This window comes from Phaethon lepturus, unplaced genomic scaffold (genome assembly GCF_000687285.1).
Source record: "Phaethon lepturus isolate BGI_N335 unplaced genomic scaffold, ASM68728v1 scaffold13573, whole genome shotgun sequence".
Taxonomy (NCBI): domain Eukaryota; kingdom Metazoa; phylum Chordata; class Aves; order Phaethontiformes; family Phaethontidae; genus Phaethon; species Phaethon lepturus.
The window spans coordinates 7,792-25,626 of record NW_010531348.1 but is presented as its reverse complement, the minus strand read 5'-3'; the positions used below and the strand labels follow the sequence as shown (position 1 = coordinate 25,626).

The window sequence follows — 17,835 nt, the reverse complement described above, 5'->3', positions numbered from 1 at the left end:
AAATATCCTCCTTTCAGTAGGGCTTTGCATTCAACCTGAAGAGGAATCAGTTGAATATTTGCCAGCACTTTGAGAATGGTCTGTTGCAGGATACCAGTTAGGTCCTCATGAACTGCCGTTGAAGCTAGCTGGGTGGAATGGCAGCACATCTCACCAGGGAGGGAAGTGGCTGTGGCCATAGGGGCTGCCTGGTGCCCAGAACAGACTGAATGTCTTTGTAAATCTTTCAAGTCCAAGCAGAGATGGGCTCAGTGACTGTAACTGGGAGATGAGCTGCTTTCCCACAGTGTGGCCTGGGTGTAGATTGGTGTCTGACACAGGCGTGGGGAAGTGCATGCGTTGCATGCCAAGGAAGGATCTTGACTCAGACAGCAATTTTGTGGCCTTCCTTTGAAAGACAAAGTCTTGCCTTTTTCTTCTCTGATGACCAGACTTGGTTGAGACTGCATCTGTCTCTTCCTTTGCAGCATAAAGCAAAGGGATAGCAAAACAAGAACGAAGTCCTGAGAGACAGGGAGGTACCCATGTCCAAGGCTTTGCAGTCTCTAGTCTTTCAATGTGTCAGCACCAGGTGTGAAAGAGAGGACATGTGTGGTTGTGTAGACCTCCTAGACACAAACCCTGCTCCCTTCTCACTGGGGTCAAGAATTATGAAATGAAACCTGTGATGACCCTTCAGGCCTTACCTAACTGGCACCATATGTGAGTGCTGTGCTGTGGTGACAAGTTGTGTTAGTGCCCTTTGGAGAACACCTGAGAAGTGGGGCTGACTCATCTCATCGTTACCTACTCTGTACAAATCTGCTGGGAGAGTTTTAACAGCAGTTCCACTAGAAGTGGTCTTTGTTAAGAAACTCCGAGTTTGGCTATTTTCAAAAAATGCTGGGAGTTTAGAAAGCGAGTTGTTGAAAAATTACTAATTTTCAAGCTCTGCAAGTAACTGTGGAAGTCAGGTACCTCAACACATCTAGTTACTGAAATAGTTTTTGGTCTATGGAATGAAATTTCCCCTGCACATGAAGGGCTTTAGTTCCACGTGCAGATGTGTGTCTGAGACCAACAGCCCTACTTGCCATGTATGTTTGTTGGCACCCTGGGAGTTCATGCTCTGCCCCAGGGCTGCAGGGTTGCAGGGGCAGGTGGGTCTGGTGACTGGGAGGGCAAGGGCTCCTTTTCCAGGGCCAGTTGAGCTTGCTGGGAACGTAGGGTAGGAGAGCCTTGCAGGATGGGGGAGGCAGAGCAGGCTCAGGGCAGCCTGGGAGTCTCCCAAATGGAGCGGGGAACAGACAGGCAGCCAGCTCTGGGAGGGGACAGACGGAGTTCCCATAGGGATCAAGGGATCCCTGTGGAGCTGGCTGCCCAGCCCATTGAGTTGCCAGCTTGAAACCAAGCCCTGAAGCCTGCAAAAGGACACCGTGGGCGGGGGAACGCTGCTTATTAAAGGCCTTTTATCTCTCTTCTGCCTTCCCAAGTCACTTTGTATTGTCGCTGTTATAAAAGGGAATTGTTTTGGACTGTAGTCTAAGAAAGCACAGTCTTTTACATTTCAAAGCCCTCTGGGTGTTCAGTTTAAAGCAGGTTAGTCCCAGTCTATGTGACAAACTTTCCAGTGAAGCCAGAATAGTTACACATTGTGTCCTGCTCTGCATTCAAAACCGCACAAATTTTCAAGGCTGGGAAAATTACATCCTAGCCATATCCAGGTTAGGGCTGACTCCCCTCTGCTGTGCGCTTTTAAGGCCCACTCATGGAGAGGTGCAGGGATTACACCAACACAACTGTCTGCTTTCCAGGAGAGTATGCATTTGCATTCGTTTTGATTTATGATTCTTCTAGGTGGGATAAAAGTAAACAGGTAAGCATCACAAGATTGCCACCATGTCCCTTTCCTTTGGTGACTGATCTTTGCTCTTGGACAGATTCCCTGTCTGGGATGCAAGGTGGTTCCTGGAGATCCCCATACGTCTACTCCTGACAAGGAGAAGCACGTGCTACTCCAATGTTAATAAATTCCCCAGTATCCTTCTTAGCACATAATAAATATACCGACTTGACTTTGTAGCAGAGACTGTCTGCAGTATGGCTTTATCCTGATGCAACACAGCCCCCCTGTGGCGCAAGGCCCTCAGTACTCCTCAGTGCACTTTGTGCAGGATTTTTACCAGTGAAGATGCCACCCAAACATGGCATTTTTTGAAAGTCCGGAATACTGATTGAATCCAGTGAATGGCTGGATTTGAACACCTTCAGAGAGAAACAGGTAGCTTGTTGAAAGAAAAACTGCATTTGTAATCTGTGTCACAAATATCTTTTTGCTTAAAAAGTAGAATAAATGCTAGCAGGTGAGGCTAAAAATAAAAGCTAAACCGTTCTTTTCCTGCTTATAAGAAATGTCTTCTGAAAGAGATTCTGCTTGTTTTTCCCCAAGATCTTTTAAAAATGTGGAAGATTAAACTAATTTATGTGTTTTCCCTCTAAATTTTATTCTGGTGTCTGAACCAAATACTGTCTTCTAACTTCAGACTGTGCAAATGAGACTGATTTATATGAGTATAGATCTCTTGATATCTTGATATACTTTATGAGTATAGATTTCTTGATAGCAGTGTGTACTTAGGAAGGCCTGAGCCCTTCTTTCTTTTCTTTTTGGTGGTATCATCAAGACTTGCTTTGCAGGGACAGCAAAAACCCATTCTCAGCAGATAGAGAGCACCCAGGATATTTGGAGCACAACAAGCAGAATGAGGTTTCTTGCTGGAGGTGGCTTGGATCTTCCTTGAAAATGTACTGTAATTCCATGGCTTACCTTAGGTTTGATGATACTTGTTTTTTCCAGACAGGCAAGCTCGACCCACATTATCCCAAAATATGTGGGCACAAAGGGAGTGTTCTGGACATCAAGTGGAACCCCTTCAATGACTTTGTAATAGCTTCATGTTCAGAAGATGCCACAGTAAGTTTATGAGCTTACACTCTGCATTATTACCTGGCTAATGTGCTTTTTGGGGAAAGAAATAGAAAAGAAACCAGAAGGCCTATGGATGAGATATGAAAGCATATATATACTTATAAAAAAGTCAGGTGAGAATAAGATTCCTGTCTTTCTCTTGAGGTCAGACCTATGTGACCCCTTCCAGATGATGTGACAAAATCAGTGTGAGGAGGAAGATCTGTTTTGTGGGGGCTTGCGTATTTTTGTGTGTGTTTCCATGAGAAAAACATAATATGAATTTAAAATGGATTAACTATTCAAGTTTAATTACTATGAAACTATTCCTTTACTTTAGAATAAAAGCTTCAATGTAGCATAATCTGGAACAGCTATTTCAGATTAATTCCCTGCAGAGCAAGTTTGAGCTTGTTCCTGCACTCAGTTACTCTGGAAAGTCGTGCTGGATCAGTTATGGGGTAGCTGAGGAATCTGTGTCATACTGTTCTGCAAAAGGCATAAATGAAATGGGCATTTTCCTACTGAAACCACAGAAAGACTCCAGAGATGCAAAAGTTCATGCTAATGCAAACCTATAAAAAGATACTAAATATATCACATCAGATTTAAGTTTTAGGCAACAACTGGATTGGCTGAAGTTAGTATAATTAAGATGCAGTCACATGTTTCACTTCAGTGAAGATGCAGACTACTTAGGAATTGGAAGATTCAATTCATGTTTGTAAGGGACAGTTTAGCCCATATCTACCCACTTGTAGGTTGCTTTCCATGCCCTGTCAAAAGTGTGATGTTGGCTTCTGTGATAGTGAGGACATCTGACTAACTACTGTGCTTTTTTCCAGAGATCCCACATATGTTTTGTCTCACAGCGTATTATTCACCCTCTGCCACACAGCATCAGGGAAGTTTCCCATGTCATTTTCTGCAGCCCTGGCTTGGTGCACACCCTCTGCCATTTCATCTCTGCCAAAAATCACTCTTGAATTGGAAATCTGGGCTCTTTGCCTTGTCCTTCCTGTTCAGTGACTTCCTTTTGCTTCTTTGGATACTCACATCTTTTTTGAAGGTTTCTTTCAGTTTCTGGGCTGCCTGTGAGGATTTCATTTTATCTTCCAACCCATATACCAGGTTTTCGTGCTGTCTCAGAAAGGACTTGTGGCAGGAAGGCACCACCATGACCTCTCTTTTGAGCCTCAGATGAGGAATGAGCACAAGCTTTGGAACTTCCTGCTGTAGTTACAGAATCACAGAACTGTTCATGTTGAAAGGGAGCTTGGTCTCTACCCCCATCTCCTGTGCAGGTCTGTGGAACTGAGTCTTGAAAACCTCCAAGGATAGGGATTTCACCACCTCCCTGGGCAACCTGTTCCTCTTCTTTACCACTTGCATGGGAAAATTTTTTCCTTATATGCTGTCAGAACCTCCCCAGAGTAGTTGTATCTTCACTGCTGTATCCTGTCCTCCCACCCTGCACTTTAAATCAGAGCCAGGCATTATTTTCCTAGTAATTTTGTAAGTATTGAAGGCTTCTATGAGTTTGCCCTGAAGCTGTCTCTCCTCCAGTCTGATCAAAGCTATCTCCCTCAGCTTCTCCTCACAGGGCAAGTGCTGCATCCTCCTGAGCATCCTGGTGGCCTCCACTGGACTCACTTAAGTTTATCAGCATCTTTCTTGCACTGAGAGGTGCAAAACTGGATGCAGTATTCCAGCTGTTGTTTAAAGATTGCTCAGTAAAGGGGAAAATAGCTTCCCTTGATCTAGTAGCTATCTTCCTGTTGTTTCAGGCCAGGATGCTGCTAGCTTTCATCCCTGCCAGGGCATGCTGCTGTGTCGTATTTATTCTGTTGTCCAACAACACCCTGGGGTCTATGCACAAGGGCTGCTCTCTGTCCGCTTTCTTCTACAATTTCCTACTGAAACCTGGCACTGGATCATTCTCCAGGCTAAAGAATGGAAACACTGAGCTTGTCACAAGTCTCAGCACCAAAAGTTGTCTAAGAATTCTTTCTGTTTGGGATTGTACTCTCTTTTTTGGTACTACTGCCCCATCGTCATCCTGACACCAGGCACTGGGATCTTAGGGATCCCCTGCACAGTGACACAGTGTAGGGACAACTCTTCCCTCCCCTCTAAGTAGTGAGGACAGCAGACTGTTTCTTAGTGTGACTGTCTTCCCTGGTACCTGGTAGCTAGACCCATGGAGGTCACTTAGTCCAAGCCCTGCTCAAAGCAGGCCAGTTGAATCAGGTTGCTCCGAGCCTTATAGTTGGAAAAAATTGGAAAAGGCTCCAGGGCTACAGATACCATGGCATCACTGGGCCTTTATTCCAGGAGTGGGGTACCCTTCTGGGGAAAATAGGGCTCTTCTGATCTCTAGGGAGTGCTCATATTGCCATTTGTGTCCATTGCCTTTGGTGTTCTCCTTGTGCACCTCCATCTTCTCTGTGCCTTCCTGCAATGTAGTTGAAAGGCAGCCAGAAGAGCTCACCTTTCTTTGCCTTCTTGCTCGCAGGCTGAACAAATTTTTTTCTTTCCAGCTCTCCTCAGATTTGCTGTGCTCCTGTCCCCTCCTCATCTCAGTGGCTGCTGTTGGCCTCACTCCATGGGGTCAATGTCTGTCTGTCTTTTCCTGGCCTGTACTGGAGAGCTCAGATTTGACGAACTCCAAGGGATACCTCTACAGCAACACTTTTTCTTTCCTGAGAGAAGTCTGAGGAAGTTTTCAGGGTCCCAGAGTTGTCCACCACTTCCACTGGGCTGGACATTAGAGCCAAAACCTTCCTAATCTGTCGTTAAAGGCCTGGTGCTCTGTGCCATTTCTCAGCATTATCATAAGCCACCATTCTGGCTTGCGTGCAAGGATGCATCTGATTGCTTTTACTGGGCTGGGTCTCCCTGGAACTTTTGAGGAAGGCCATAAGCTTCTGTAAAGATGGTGGAAATTTCCCATCACCCACATTCCTCAGAGCTTTCTTGGCCATTAACCAATCTTTCTGGAGCTTGCCTTGGTGGTACCACAGCTATCTTTTGTGCCATGTAGCTGAAGCATGTAGAGTGGTACTTTTGGGCAAGGGAGGGGATGCATAGTCTCTGTGAACACCCAGTCCCTTTCCAGTTCCCACCGCTGCTTCAGGTAGTCTTAGGACTCAGGCCAATGCAAGTGGCCAGGGTCTGAGGATTTGAACAGTATGGGGCTAGGGCTTATCTTCTAATCCCCTCTGTTCCTTTTGGCAAATCATCAGGCATGTACGAATTCAGCTTGCTGGAAATCTTCTCCCCTGTGGTTAGAGAGGCAACTCTGTGCCTTTTACTTCACTTTGTCAGGTTTTCTTCAAGATGAAGCAGGGTCGACTGCTCATGGGTTGTTCCCGCTTGGCCTGGCAGGTCTGGCTCTAAGACCTGCTGCTTCTGTCCACTAAGCACTGGCAATTTCTGCCATTTAATGCATCCCGAGATTCCAGCCAGGGGCTTTTGCCTACTTTTACCACTAACCATTTCATAGCATGGGGAGTGAATGTTTCATTCTAGGCAGTTCTTCTCAGTGTGAACACCTTTCCTACTCTCTCAGCCTCATTCCTTCAGTGATAGCTGTTGAAGCTGTAGAGTATAATGCTTTCTCTTATGGCTGTAGAAGTTCATCTGGTGGCTACTGGACCCCACAGTCCTTAGGTTTCTGATGGCTTTGATTCCTCAGTGGACACTGTTGAGAAAGGTGCTCATGATCTTTTCCAGCAGGTCCCAGAATTTGTGCCTGCCCTCCTTCGGCTTAGAAATGTCTGATTGTCATCAGCCAAACAGTGGGAGACTCTGGCAGGTGTGGCTAATTTCCATGAACTCCCTGCTTCTAAGAGCATTTGCCTTTTGCTTCAGGCTAAGTCCTAGAAAAATCTTGACAAGCATAGTAATTTTCATTGAGCCAAAAGGCTAATAATCTGTTAGTGTCCTAAATACTTGTATTTCTAGGGTTAGCGTGAGAAAGACTCTTTTGTTTTACTTACATAGGTTCAGCTCCTTTTGCAGGTTTCCTCTACTGTCTTATTCCACCCTAGGAGGACAGAGGATTTTTGTCTTCATGCAGTATCCTTCTAAAAGAACTCAAGGCTGCTGGTAGACTTGTTATGAGACAGCATGCTCCCAGTGTTGAGTGACTTCAGTGCGGTGCTGCCCAGTTTCTCTTCTCAGGGCATCTGTGGTGTGGCTACCTGGGTGTGCTTCTGTGTACTTTGACAAATGGCTGGATCATTTGCAAAACGTTCAACGCTGGTTCAATTTTTTTATGAGACAAACAGTACTAGAGTTGTCATCTGGCCAGGGGAGTTGTCTGTTCTTTAACCAGGTAGCACTGAAGATGACTGCTTGGATCAATCACTGCCATAATGTCTTCTGATTTTCAGTGAACCTTCGGTGAAGTTTATTTCAGATTTGCTTGTTCCTGCTCAATTTTTTTAGGAGGCAAGGTCTGCACCATCTGTGGGAATAACTTTTCACAATTGTACTGGCAGCTTGGCTAGGTATAAGGGTTGGATTGCCAAGCTAAAACAAAATGGTAGAACTGCTGGCTAAAGATACAGGGTAAAGAGAAGTCTTCAGGCCCATAGAAAAGTAAAGATACTAATTTAAAGGACTGGCATTAAATAAAGCCAGGAGCATTCCTATTCACTAGAAAGGGAATAATAATACCAATATTGGTAAGTTCCAAATTACCTCCTGACTTAGAAATCTCATGAAGACCCATCCTGTGCCATTCAGGTTAAAATCTGGGACATCCCCAAGCATTTGCTAACAAGAAACATTACCAGTCCGAAGAAGGAACTTCTTGGGCATGTTCGAAGAGTGGGCCTCATTGAATGGCATCCCACTGCTAATAACATCCTCTTCAGCTCCGGCTATGACTACAAGGTGGGTCTGTTCTCTGTGGAGCTCTCCTCCAGGTGTTTGCAGGGTGTTTTGAAATTTGTTTTAATTTCAAGCTGTACGATAATACTAAAGAGTTCAGAAGCCTTCTTCAGGCGGAAATTCCATGGTGGCCCCAAAGGCAAAAGTTCATTGCTACATGTTCAAAAGGACTTGCTAATTTTGCAGTCTTCTGATGAACTTCAGTCTACTCTGCTCTTCTCCTTTACTGGATTGGATACAATATGCAATGCCATGCACTTTTGTTTGGCTTCATTCTTGTGCTAGTGCTATCTGCACTGATGATGGCCATTTTTATGTATAAAATGTAGTTGCAAAAAAAATTAGAATATTGGACATTCTGAGCAGACACTGTGTTCCTGATATGTTGCTGCTAGTACCAGAAATTATTTTAAATGCTGGAGAACAACCACTTATGATCGTAAGACCTATACATGTAGAGAAGAAAGAAAGAAGTGAATGGGGTACACAAAGTCACCAATTGGTCAGGCAACAAAGGGCTGATTTTTTTATTCTTTTGCCCCAGATAATGATCTGGAACCTTGACACCAAGGAGGCTGTCATCTCGAACCCGGTGAAGATCCTTGATGCTCACAAAGATGTGGTCCTCTCCATGTCATTCAACACAGATGGCAGTCTCCTTGCCACAGCCTGCAGGGACAGAAAGATACGTCTGATAGACCCTCGTGCGGGAACAGTCCTACAAGTAGGTTGGGTTCAGAGGTTTGTGGTCCAGCTGATCTTACCCCTTGGAGTGTTTCCTCTTCTGGGTAGATTCATTGCCATTAAAGAAGATGCATCTGTGCTCCATGTTGCCCAAGGCACCAGTGCTATTGCCTTCTACTTTTCATGGAACGCTTGCTGTCATTGTTGAAAACAGGGTTTCTGCATCTTGCTACCATGCTCCTTGCTCCCTGAAGCCCTTCTTGAAGTGCACTGTTTTCATAGCTCCCTCCTGCAGTCCTCTGTAGGATGTCTTGGGAGGGCTTGTAGAGATCAGGTGGACAGGTGGATGCAAGTGTACGTTTGTCCCACTGCTGGGGTCATTCTTGTTGCCTGTAGTTTGTATATGTTGATAAGGTGAAGTTGATTGCATTTCGTACATATTTGCACAGATTTGTGTACATGGAAAGTCCTGCCTGCAACTAATACGGATTGACCTCTTGCAAATATGTGAATCAATAGTTAGAGAGATTGATTGGGCTTTTGGGAACAGTCCTGAAGAGTTTAGGCCGCCTTCCTCGAATCACCATGAAATCCTGCTCACTGTAATTCAGCCAGGCTGAGCAGGTCTTTCAGATGTGACTGAATGAGAGGTCTCACATAACATGAAATGTAGCTATGCAACAGGTGGTGTCTTACTCATGCAGTGTCCTTTCTCTTCCTATAGGAAGCCAGCTACAAGTCTCACAGAGTCAATAAAGTCTTGTTCCTTGGAAACGTGAAAAAGCTGTTCTCTACTGGAACATCTCGGTGGAACAATAGGCAAATTGCATTATGGGATCAAGTGAGTTGGACCAGCAATCTTAACCATACCAGCTTCAGTTTTCTCTCTTTTGCTGTCAGTTTAACTTTTCCACCTGCCAGATGCCCAAGAATAGGTTTATAACAGCAATTCAGAAGTGACTTGTCAAATTCTTAATGGGTGATAGGTTTTACTGCAATGACACTGTTAACTGAGTATGAGTTTCTGAAGAAGCTCTCAAAGCTTTCAGCATAGAAACCCACCAGAACAAAGAGAATGTGGTGCCCGCTATAGGAAGAAATAATTCAAAGGACCTTTGGGTGGTCATTGTAGCTCTGACTTAAAAGCAGCTCTTACTGGTCTTGCTGGCAAATTGTTACTGGTACTGGAAAGAGAAATGAGCTCTAGACACAGCCTACTTGGGTGAAGTCCCCAGTGGAGAAAAAGATGTGGGGTGTTTTTGATTTCTGGTCATTCCTGACAGCAGAGTACTGCAGTAGTAAGTGACTTATTGGTCACTTCCAAGACATGATCTCCTATCATGACGGCTGCTAGCCTTACAAAACCCTACTCTCCTCTACCCCTCTCATATGCAGTCAGATGCTTTTTCTTTGTCAGCATCTCATTTTGTCCCTCTGTGTCAACCATGTTGCAGCACAATCTTCTGCCTCTTTGTTGTTCTTGTCACCCTTTGTACCAGACAAATCTGGTCTATGATTTGCCATTTGGCTGTGTTTGGACACAGCTTCTTTGTGTAGGCAAAGCACTGTGCTGCTGTCTGCAGGCTGTCCACAAAGCTGGACAGTGGTCTGACACACCATGGGTCTCACATCAGGGTTTCACTGTCTTCAGAGCTGCTGGAGGAGCTGGCCACACTTAGTTTGAGAACACAGTGGGAAGGCCTGTGAGGCCAGTTCTGTGCAGGCTCCTTAGGGACAGGTGTTGGCACGGGACCTGCCCAGCAAGCATCTTTTTGAGGTCCACATCCATCCATGTCATTATTGCATCTGAACAGAAGCTCTGGCTTTCTGGAGGCTGCAGCTGGGCAGTTCTGCAGGACAATGTATGTATTAACCCTATGCTAAATTCATATTTATGTGTCAGTAGCCACAATGGCAGCCATGGGATGACATACTCTGCCCTGTTGGTCCTCCCGACATGGGTCCCTTCAGCAGAGCAGGGACAGCTTTGTATGAGACATGCCAGCCTTGTGTATGGAGTGATGTGCTCTGTTCTCCTATGTGGCTTACTTATAAAAGGCTGATGGGAGCTTTTGCCCCTGCAGTGGACACCTTCCCACTGTGCAGTGTGGAGACTGTTCAGCTGATGCAGACTGTTCTTGTGGTGGATGGTGCACTATTGTGGAAGTACTGCCTTGACTAGAGGTAGTGAGGGAACATGTGTAATGGGTGTGTGATGCAGACATGCCCTGAAAGCCCCTCCATCTCCCTAAGTCTGGTGGCCCACGTAGAGTCAGGCAGCATTTCTTAGAGTCAGGCAGCATTTCTTATCGTATCTACATGTCATCAGGTGCCTGAGATGTTCTAGTGGTAGGAACTGACGTCCTAAGGTGCTGCACTCAGTCAAGAGCGAGGGACGGAGCATCCATTTCCCACCCACAGAACTTTGAAGAAGTCTGTGCATGGCCCTCTGCTCAGGGCAGCTGGTCACACGGTAGGATCATTATAGAGCTGTGCTCACATGCTGCTGCCAGGTGGGGTTCAGGTAAGGTGTCCCTGACTTGCGGTGACTGACAGGTGATTGTAGCTGTCTGCTTTTCCTGTGTCCTGCCCAGAATGACCTTTCTGTGCCTTTATTGGAGGAGGATCTGGATGGCTCCTCGGGACTCCTGTTTCCCTTCTATGACTCAGACACGCATATGCTTTACGTTGTGGGAAAGGTAAGTGCTTTCCATGTCAGCAAATACAGGCCTGTCTGATTCTTCTCCTGGACTGTGTTGCATCAGACTGAAGTCAAAGATGCTCCTGAAGCACGTTAGCCTAAGGATATGGGCTGATGGGATGGGTCCTGAGGGTGCTGCAGCATCAGGCATGTTTTCCACTGCAAACATACCACATTTACTGTGGGGAGGTACACTGCAGAGACCTAGCCTTCACACATAGGAATTTGGGGGTAAATATTTGGTTCATACTTGACCCTGTAGGGCTTATGGGGCCATTATTCTGAGACCCTCATGCTGAACAGCAGAGCCTGGCTTATATTTATTTTCTTTGCCTTTAGGGTGATGGAAATATACGGTACTATGAAATAAGCCCTGAGAAACCATACCTGAACTACTTGATGGAATATCGTTCTCATTTACCACAGAAGGGAATTGGTGAGTGGCAGCATATGTCTAACGTTACAAGAGGATGGTGACTTCTTTGTTTTAGAGGCTGTCAGAGCCCAGGACTATTCAAAATATCATTTAGAAAAGAGAGTGGGTCAGATTCCAGTCTCCACCCAGGTTTACAGGTGCATGACAGTCAGCTTGGCCCAGCTCACCTATATATCACAGGTGGTATTACAGGGTCACAGCTTGGAGGGATCCTTCTGACCAGCAGAGCATGGGCTGGGTAGCTTTACCAGTTTCTGCTGCATCCCCTCTCACATACTTGGTCAAGGTGGGAGGGAGGATAGTCTGTATTTAAAGGTGGAGGATGCTCCCTACCCTTTGTGAATCTACTCCAAGATTTTTGGCATTGAACTCTGTTGATATTGTTTCTACTCTGGGATTTCTCTAGTCATGGGTGCTCCACATCTTAATGCCTTCACTGTTAATGCTTGCCTACTTTCTCCTGTACTTCCCATTTAGAGATAGACCTGCTGTGATTAGGTCACCTCTCCTCCATTGGAGACCCTTGCTTATTAACCTGTCCACATTCCACGCAGTGTTTAACTCATTCAGCCTACAAAATTTGGCTTTCAGCCCTCAGACCCTACTGGTAGCACTTTCTTGAATCTTCTCCGCTCTATCCTGTAAGTCATATTCCTCTACAGACTGACATGTTTTTAGGACCATTTGCCACCCCTGCACACTACCTGCAGGCACTCCCATTCTTCCAGGACATTGGTACAGGTATTTAGCAGCACTAGATTTTGTACCTGCAGATCTCCTTCAAAAAACTGTTGTTGAAAAGGAATAAATTACTTAAAACTTAACTGGAAGATGCCTCTGTTATTCAGCTTTTATAATCCTTCCAATGTATAGCATCCTGACTTTAATGTCACAGTGTCTTTAAAAATCATTCAATGAAAAAGAAGTGTACAAGTGTTCTTAAAAGGCCTGAATGAATCAAATCTAATTCCCTAACCTGATCTCTTCTGCTGATCAAAAATATTGGTAAGGGTATTGCACAATACCTTCTTTCCCAATATTAACAAAACAAAATATAATGTAGAGGAGTGGAGTTTAGATTCGTATTTAGATAACGTAAGGAGCAACGGTCTTTCATGTAGAATCTACTGTTTAATGAAGTCATTTGGTATTAGTAGAAAACAAAGCTTCTGTAGGGCACCATGAAGCAAGATCTCCAAGGAGAGGCAATCTCTTTTGTTAAAGGAATTGACGTGGTTGTAGGCTTTGGATTGTATAAGCTCATGGGAGAGAAATCACTGAGGTTACCATGTAGTTTGAGACCTTGTGTGGCTTAGTGATTCTGAAACATAATGGTGCTGACTGACAGAGTAGATGTTCACACCCTTCTCATCTGTTTCTGTTTCACACTCCCTCCTTTCTGCTTTGGGACAGTGTTGGGGTGAGGATACTGGGCTGGAAGGGCTTTCAGCCTGACCTATATAGCTATTCTGGTGTTGTTTAGGTGTCCTGAAATCCCTTCCTGATGATCCTGATAGTCAAATCCTGTGGCATCACCTGCCAGTTCTGCTCAGTCCTGGTAACTCTGTTTGCAGCTCATGAGAATGAATAAGGAACAGAAAGCTTAGCATGAGAACCACAGGCCCTATGTGTAACTCTGTGACCTGACAGAAAAAAAAAATTTAGTGTTGTTGTTTATGCCACTGAGCCAGTTTTGGGTGCAGATTTCAGACCATGCTGCTGTGGGGCTGATGCTGTCACTTCTTTTGTTGTTTGGTGACCTTTTTTCCATGGCGGATGACATTAACTTTCCTAGGGAGGTTTATACCCTGTTTTGTTCATGCTATCCCACCAGGAATGATGCCAAAGAGAGGCCTTGAAGTGTCAGCTTGTGAGATTTTCCGTTTCTACAAATTGATCCCAACTAAAAGCCTGATTGAGCCCATCTCCATGATTGTGCCTCGACGGGTAAGTTAACCTCAGGTCATGTTCATGTGTGGGACAAATATCAGTGAAAAAGAGGGCAGTGCCTCCTCTGTAACACTGGGAGGCAGGAGAGTAGATAGAACAAGGGGTTTTCTCTCTCTTGGTCTGAGGGACAAAGCTGATCAGTTTGTGCGGCAGCTCTGCCAACAAACCCTGGCTGGGTAACTCAAGAGTTAGATCTCTGTGTAATGGCCAACTTTCTAACACATGCTCACTGATTTGTTCTGCTTTGGGTGCAACAAGGAGTTTCTCTGACTGTCAGGTCAACTAGGCTGTAAACTTCCTTGGTGGCATCTGCTTGACATAATGACAAAAGAGAGAGTGGGGTTGGTGATGATGTTTGGTGACATGAAAATCTCCTTGTGGAAGGAAGAAGAATCACCCTGGGAAAAAGGGAATGATGAATTCCCATATCTGTACCCAGTGGGTGCAGGTGTGTTACAGACAGTTGTTCTGCAGCATTTAAGACATGACCCACTGCACTGAGAGTGATGTAGATGTAAGTCTCAGAGCTGGTGTGGCTAGAGAATGACCCAGGTCATTCAATGTGTGGCTAGCCAAGGTAGCTCCCATGTGACCATGTGAGCAAAGGTACATCATAAATGTCAGCACTGTGCCCTGTACTTCCAGAAACATCGGAAGGCTTGAGTGCCTTCAATTCAGCGAGGCAGCAGAGCTAACGCTCATTGCAACTGCCAATCAGGCATGTTCCTCTAACATTATCTTCTTGGCCAATTTCTGTCAGCTGATGATCAGATGATGATTTGTGACTTGTGTCCATCCTTCGTATCCTCAGGAATGCTGAGGATATCCTTATTCATCCTTAGGAATGCTGAGTTCATGAGAGTTGGGTTAGCCTATGTCACCAACCTCCTGCAGTCTGTTGTCTGGATGTGTAAAAGCCTTATTGTCAGGAACTAAAACAGGTCTTCAGATGAAATGCTTCTGAGTTGGGGTGAGGAGGAGGGAGGCTTACGGCATGTGAGAAGACTTTATGTCCATGCCAGTATGTGTTCATGACACTCCCTGTGCTGAGGTGGAGCAAACTTCTTTCTCCTCCACAATCCAGTATGGTCCCTCGAAGCCAAACCAGCACTGACACAGTGACTCTGGACATTTGTTTGCTTGCAGTCGGAATCATACCAGGAAGACATCTACCCCTTGACAACAGGAGCCCAGCCAGCACTGACAGCACAAGAGTGGCTGAACGGAGTTAACAAAGGTCAGCACATGGAGAGCTCCCCAGCCCTTCAGCTCCCCAGGGCTTGGGTAAGCTGCCGCTGGCTGTCTGGCCTGCTAACTGCCAGAGAAAGAGGAAGGGAGGAAAAGGAGAGGCATAACAAATATGGCTCTAAGCTAAAATAATTCAGTGGCTAAAATATTCGCTGCTGTGAACTCTGGAAGACACACCAGTCAATGTGATGACAAACATGTCAACAAACATGCCTCCATGTTTGTCCCTGCAGGTTGTTTGAATTAATTGCTTACAGCTGATTTCTAAGTGTGGTTTGTGAGTGCTAACCTGTCACCTGCCTCCCTCCCTAGATCCTCTCCTGGTATCCTTGAGACCAGGCTCTGGAGCTGTCAATTCCTTACCAGAGTTTCTTGAGCCAGAGCCATCCATGAAAACTACTGACCTGACCCAGCACCAGGGTCGTGGAGGAAGGATGCCACTGGAGGACATGCAGAAGCCAAGTGAGATTGCAGACAGTGGAAAACAGCTGAAAGTGGAGGAGAAATTGCCGAAAAATGAGCAAATGCACCTCTCCAACGGCTTTGACATATTTGAGTGTCCACCACCAAAAACTGAAAATGAGGTGTGTGAATGTCAGGGGTGAAGGGTTGGGGCTGTGGGAAGAAGCCCAGAGTCAGCTGGCAAAGCATGTTGTTCACAAGGTGACAGACCCTGTGGAGGATTTATTTTGCAGACCTGAGCCAGTGTGAGCTCTTCATTCCTTTGTGGGGGCAGAAGCTCTGCATGCCCTGGCTGACACACGGGAAGCAGAAATGTGGCCCAGCAACATCCCAGCTGATGGGGTCTGGAAAGGAGAGAGCAATCAGTACTCATGTTTCTTAGGCATTCTTGTGGGACAGGCCTGCCTGGTTGCTGGCTGCGGACAATGAGGTCCTTGTTACCTCCAGGTTCTGGAGAAGAGAAGGCGGCTTATGCAGTATAACCCTTCTCTGACAGCTGTACTCAGAGATTGCGGTGAGGCAGCAGGGACGCCTGTGGAAGGAATGGGTGTACCCTGCTCTCTTGGCCCATGGCACCTAACCATATTGTGGACCTTGACATGGGAAAGCTGGCTTTGCCCCTGCCTCGGCAGCTCTCTTCTGGGGGACAACTTGTCAGTGCAGTGCCATTGAGACTGGTGGCTGGTCGCAGCCTGCTCCTGGGAATGGCTCCAGAAAAGGTCCTGGCAGCTCTGTGATCTGCCTTGAGGCATGGCCAGCCACCTCCCTGTATAGTAACCAAGGCTTGTACAGTGGTAGATATCTGTGGTGATTTGCAAGCCCCCTGTCAGTGGCAGCTCAGGGACATTTTTGAGTACATGCAGCTTGTTTTTTTCTAGGAATCCTGGAAGAATTTCCTTCCCATAGCTGTGCTCAGGTCCCCTTTGGAGCTCTGCAAGATTTTAACATCTGCAGCTTGATAGGGCAGGAATTTCCACAGCTGTGGTGTGAAAAAGGATAGTCTGCATGTTTCTGAGCTGGCACCACGAGGTTACAGAAGCAATCCATGCAGAGCTGGGTGCTCTGCTGTGTGCTCTGCTGTGTGCACAGTGAAAGGCTGTGCTAGTGCCAACTGGAGAGGACGGAGCGTGGTCAACAGGAAAGAAGAGATGTAAAAGGTCTTGCCCAAGGTCAGAGCAGGAGATGTGGCAGATCCAGGAATTCAGACTACAAATGCTCTCTGTGTCTAGGCTCTCTTTGAGTGATCAGTGGTATTAAGGTTATTTTTTCTGATCTTTTCCATTGAATTAAACAGGTGTAGCATTACTAAGTGGTGCTGAGAAACACCTGCACTCATAGCCCAGGCTAGTAGACAGCAGGAGGACTGTTGATGCTCAGTCTGTTGGTTGAAAGCCTCATCCTTAAATGCTGTTTCTCTCAGAAGTGATGTGACAGGACTGGTGGCATTTGACAGGTTATGTCTGCGTTTTCTTAGTGTAAAGGAATTAAAATGTGACTTTTCTTACAGCTTTTGCAGATGTTTTACCGGCAACAGGAAGAAATCCGTAGACTACGTGAGCTGGTAAATCAGAGAGATGTCCAAATTAAACAGCTGGAGCTCGAGCTAAGGAACCTCTGCATGGACACATGCAGTTACTGAGGGTGCTGGCCTGCAGCTCTTTGCACCCCTGGCAACTGGAGCAGACTACTATTCCTGCAGATAACTCCTCCTAGGGTTTTTGCTGGGGGAAAAATTGATGCCTCAGGCAGCATGGACTTCCCTGGCTTGTGGTGGTCACATTTCCCTAATTATCACCAGACAGTTATTGTTGGACTTGCTGTGCTTCTTCAGGCTCCCCTTGCTTGCTTGCTCACTCATGTCAGAAGCTCATGCATTAATGCTAGTGAGAGACTTTGGAAAATCTTGCTCTTCTGGTCCTGGAGAAGCCACTTGTTAAGCTTTAGGAACAACCTATTCTGCTTCGCCTGCACGTAACATGAGGATGGGAGACTGAAGGCAGCTGCCAACTTTTTTTCCCACCCCTGGACCCAGCAGCGTGGCTTCTGTGGCTGCTGTCCCCCCTGCACTGGGAGACCACTCTTCTGCTGAGCTTCAGAGGCATCTCTAGCTCCAAAGTGATCCTCATGCACCCTTCTCACCTCATGGCTCAGCTCTACAGCCGGGTGTCTAAGCAGAGCTGTGGCTGCCCTGACCTGGTGCTGGGGATAGTCCTGCTGTGAGCAGGAGGCTGCACTGGGGCTGCTGAGGGCCAGCACTTTTGCGATAGGTAAAGGAGAGTTGCTGTTTGGAGGTCCTACTTTAAAGGGGTGGTGGTGTGGGCAGGTTCTCACCAGAGAAGCTGCAGGTGCAGCAGAGGTCTCTGGATCCTTTGAGTCAATGGCCTTCTTTCCCTCCTTCTGCCAAAGACCAGGTGCAATCACCTGGGGGCCATGGTCTTGTGGTGGTCACCAGACAAATGAGGACAACGTTTAAAGTTGCACAGTGTTGGCAGTGGAGGGTTTGCCAAG

The 17,835-nt window shown here is 46.2% G+C and overlaps 1 protein-coding gene across 1 annotated transcript in view; it reads left to right on the top strand.

Annotated features, from left to right (window-relative positions):
- The window catches only part of CORO2A (coronin, actin binding protein, 2A), a 19,595-nt gene extending 2,629 nt beyond the window's left edge, over positions 1-16,966 (top strand). Inside the window, exons 2-11 of the mRNA XM_010284532.1 lie at positions 2,837-2,953; positions 7,700-7,849; positions 8,391-8,570; positions 9,255-9,371; positions 11,125-11,229; positions 11,571-11,667; positions 13,502-13,614; positions 14,764-14,854; positions 15,178-15,449; positions 16,835-16,966. Of these exons, the coding sequence (XP_010282834.1) occupies positions 2,837-2,953; positions 7,700-7,849; positions 8,391-8,570; positions 9,255-9,371; positions 11,125-11,229; positions 11,571-11,667; positions 13,502-13,614; positions 14,764-14,854; positions 15,178-15,449; positions 16,835-16,966 (1,374 nt within the window). The remainder of the gene's footprint in view (positions 1-2,836; positions 2,954-7,699; positions 7,850-8,390; positions 8,571-9,254; positions 9,372-11,124; positions 11,230-11,570; positions 11,668-13,501; positions 13,615-14,763; positions 14,855-15,177; positions 15,450-16,834) is intronic.
- Positions 16,967-17,835: the final 869 nt, after the last annotated feature.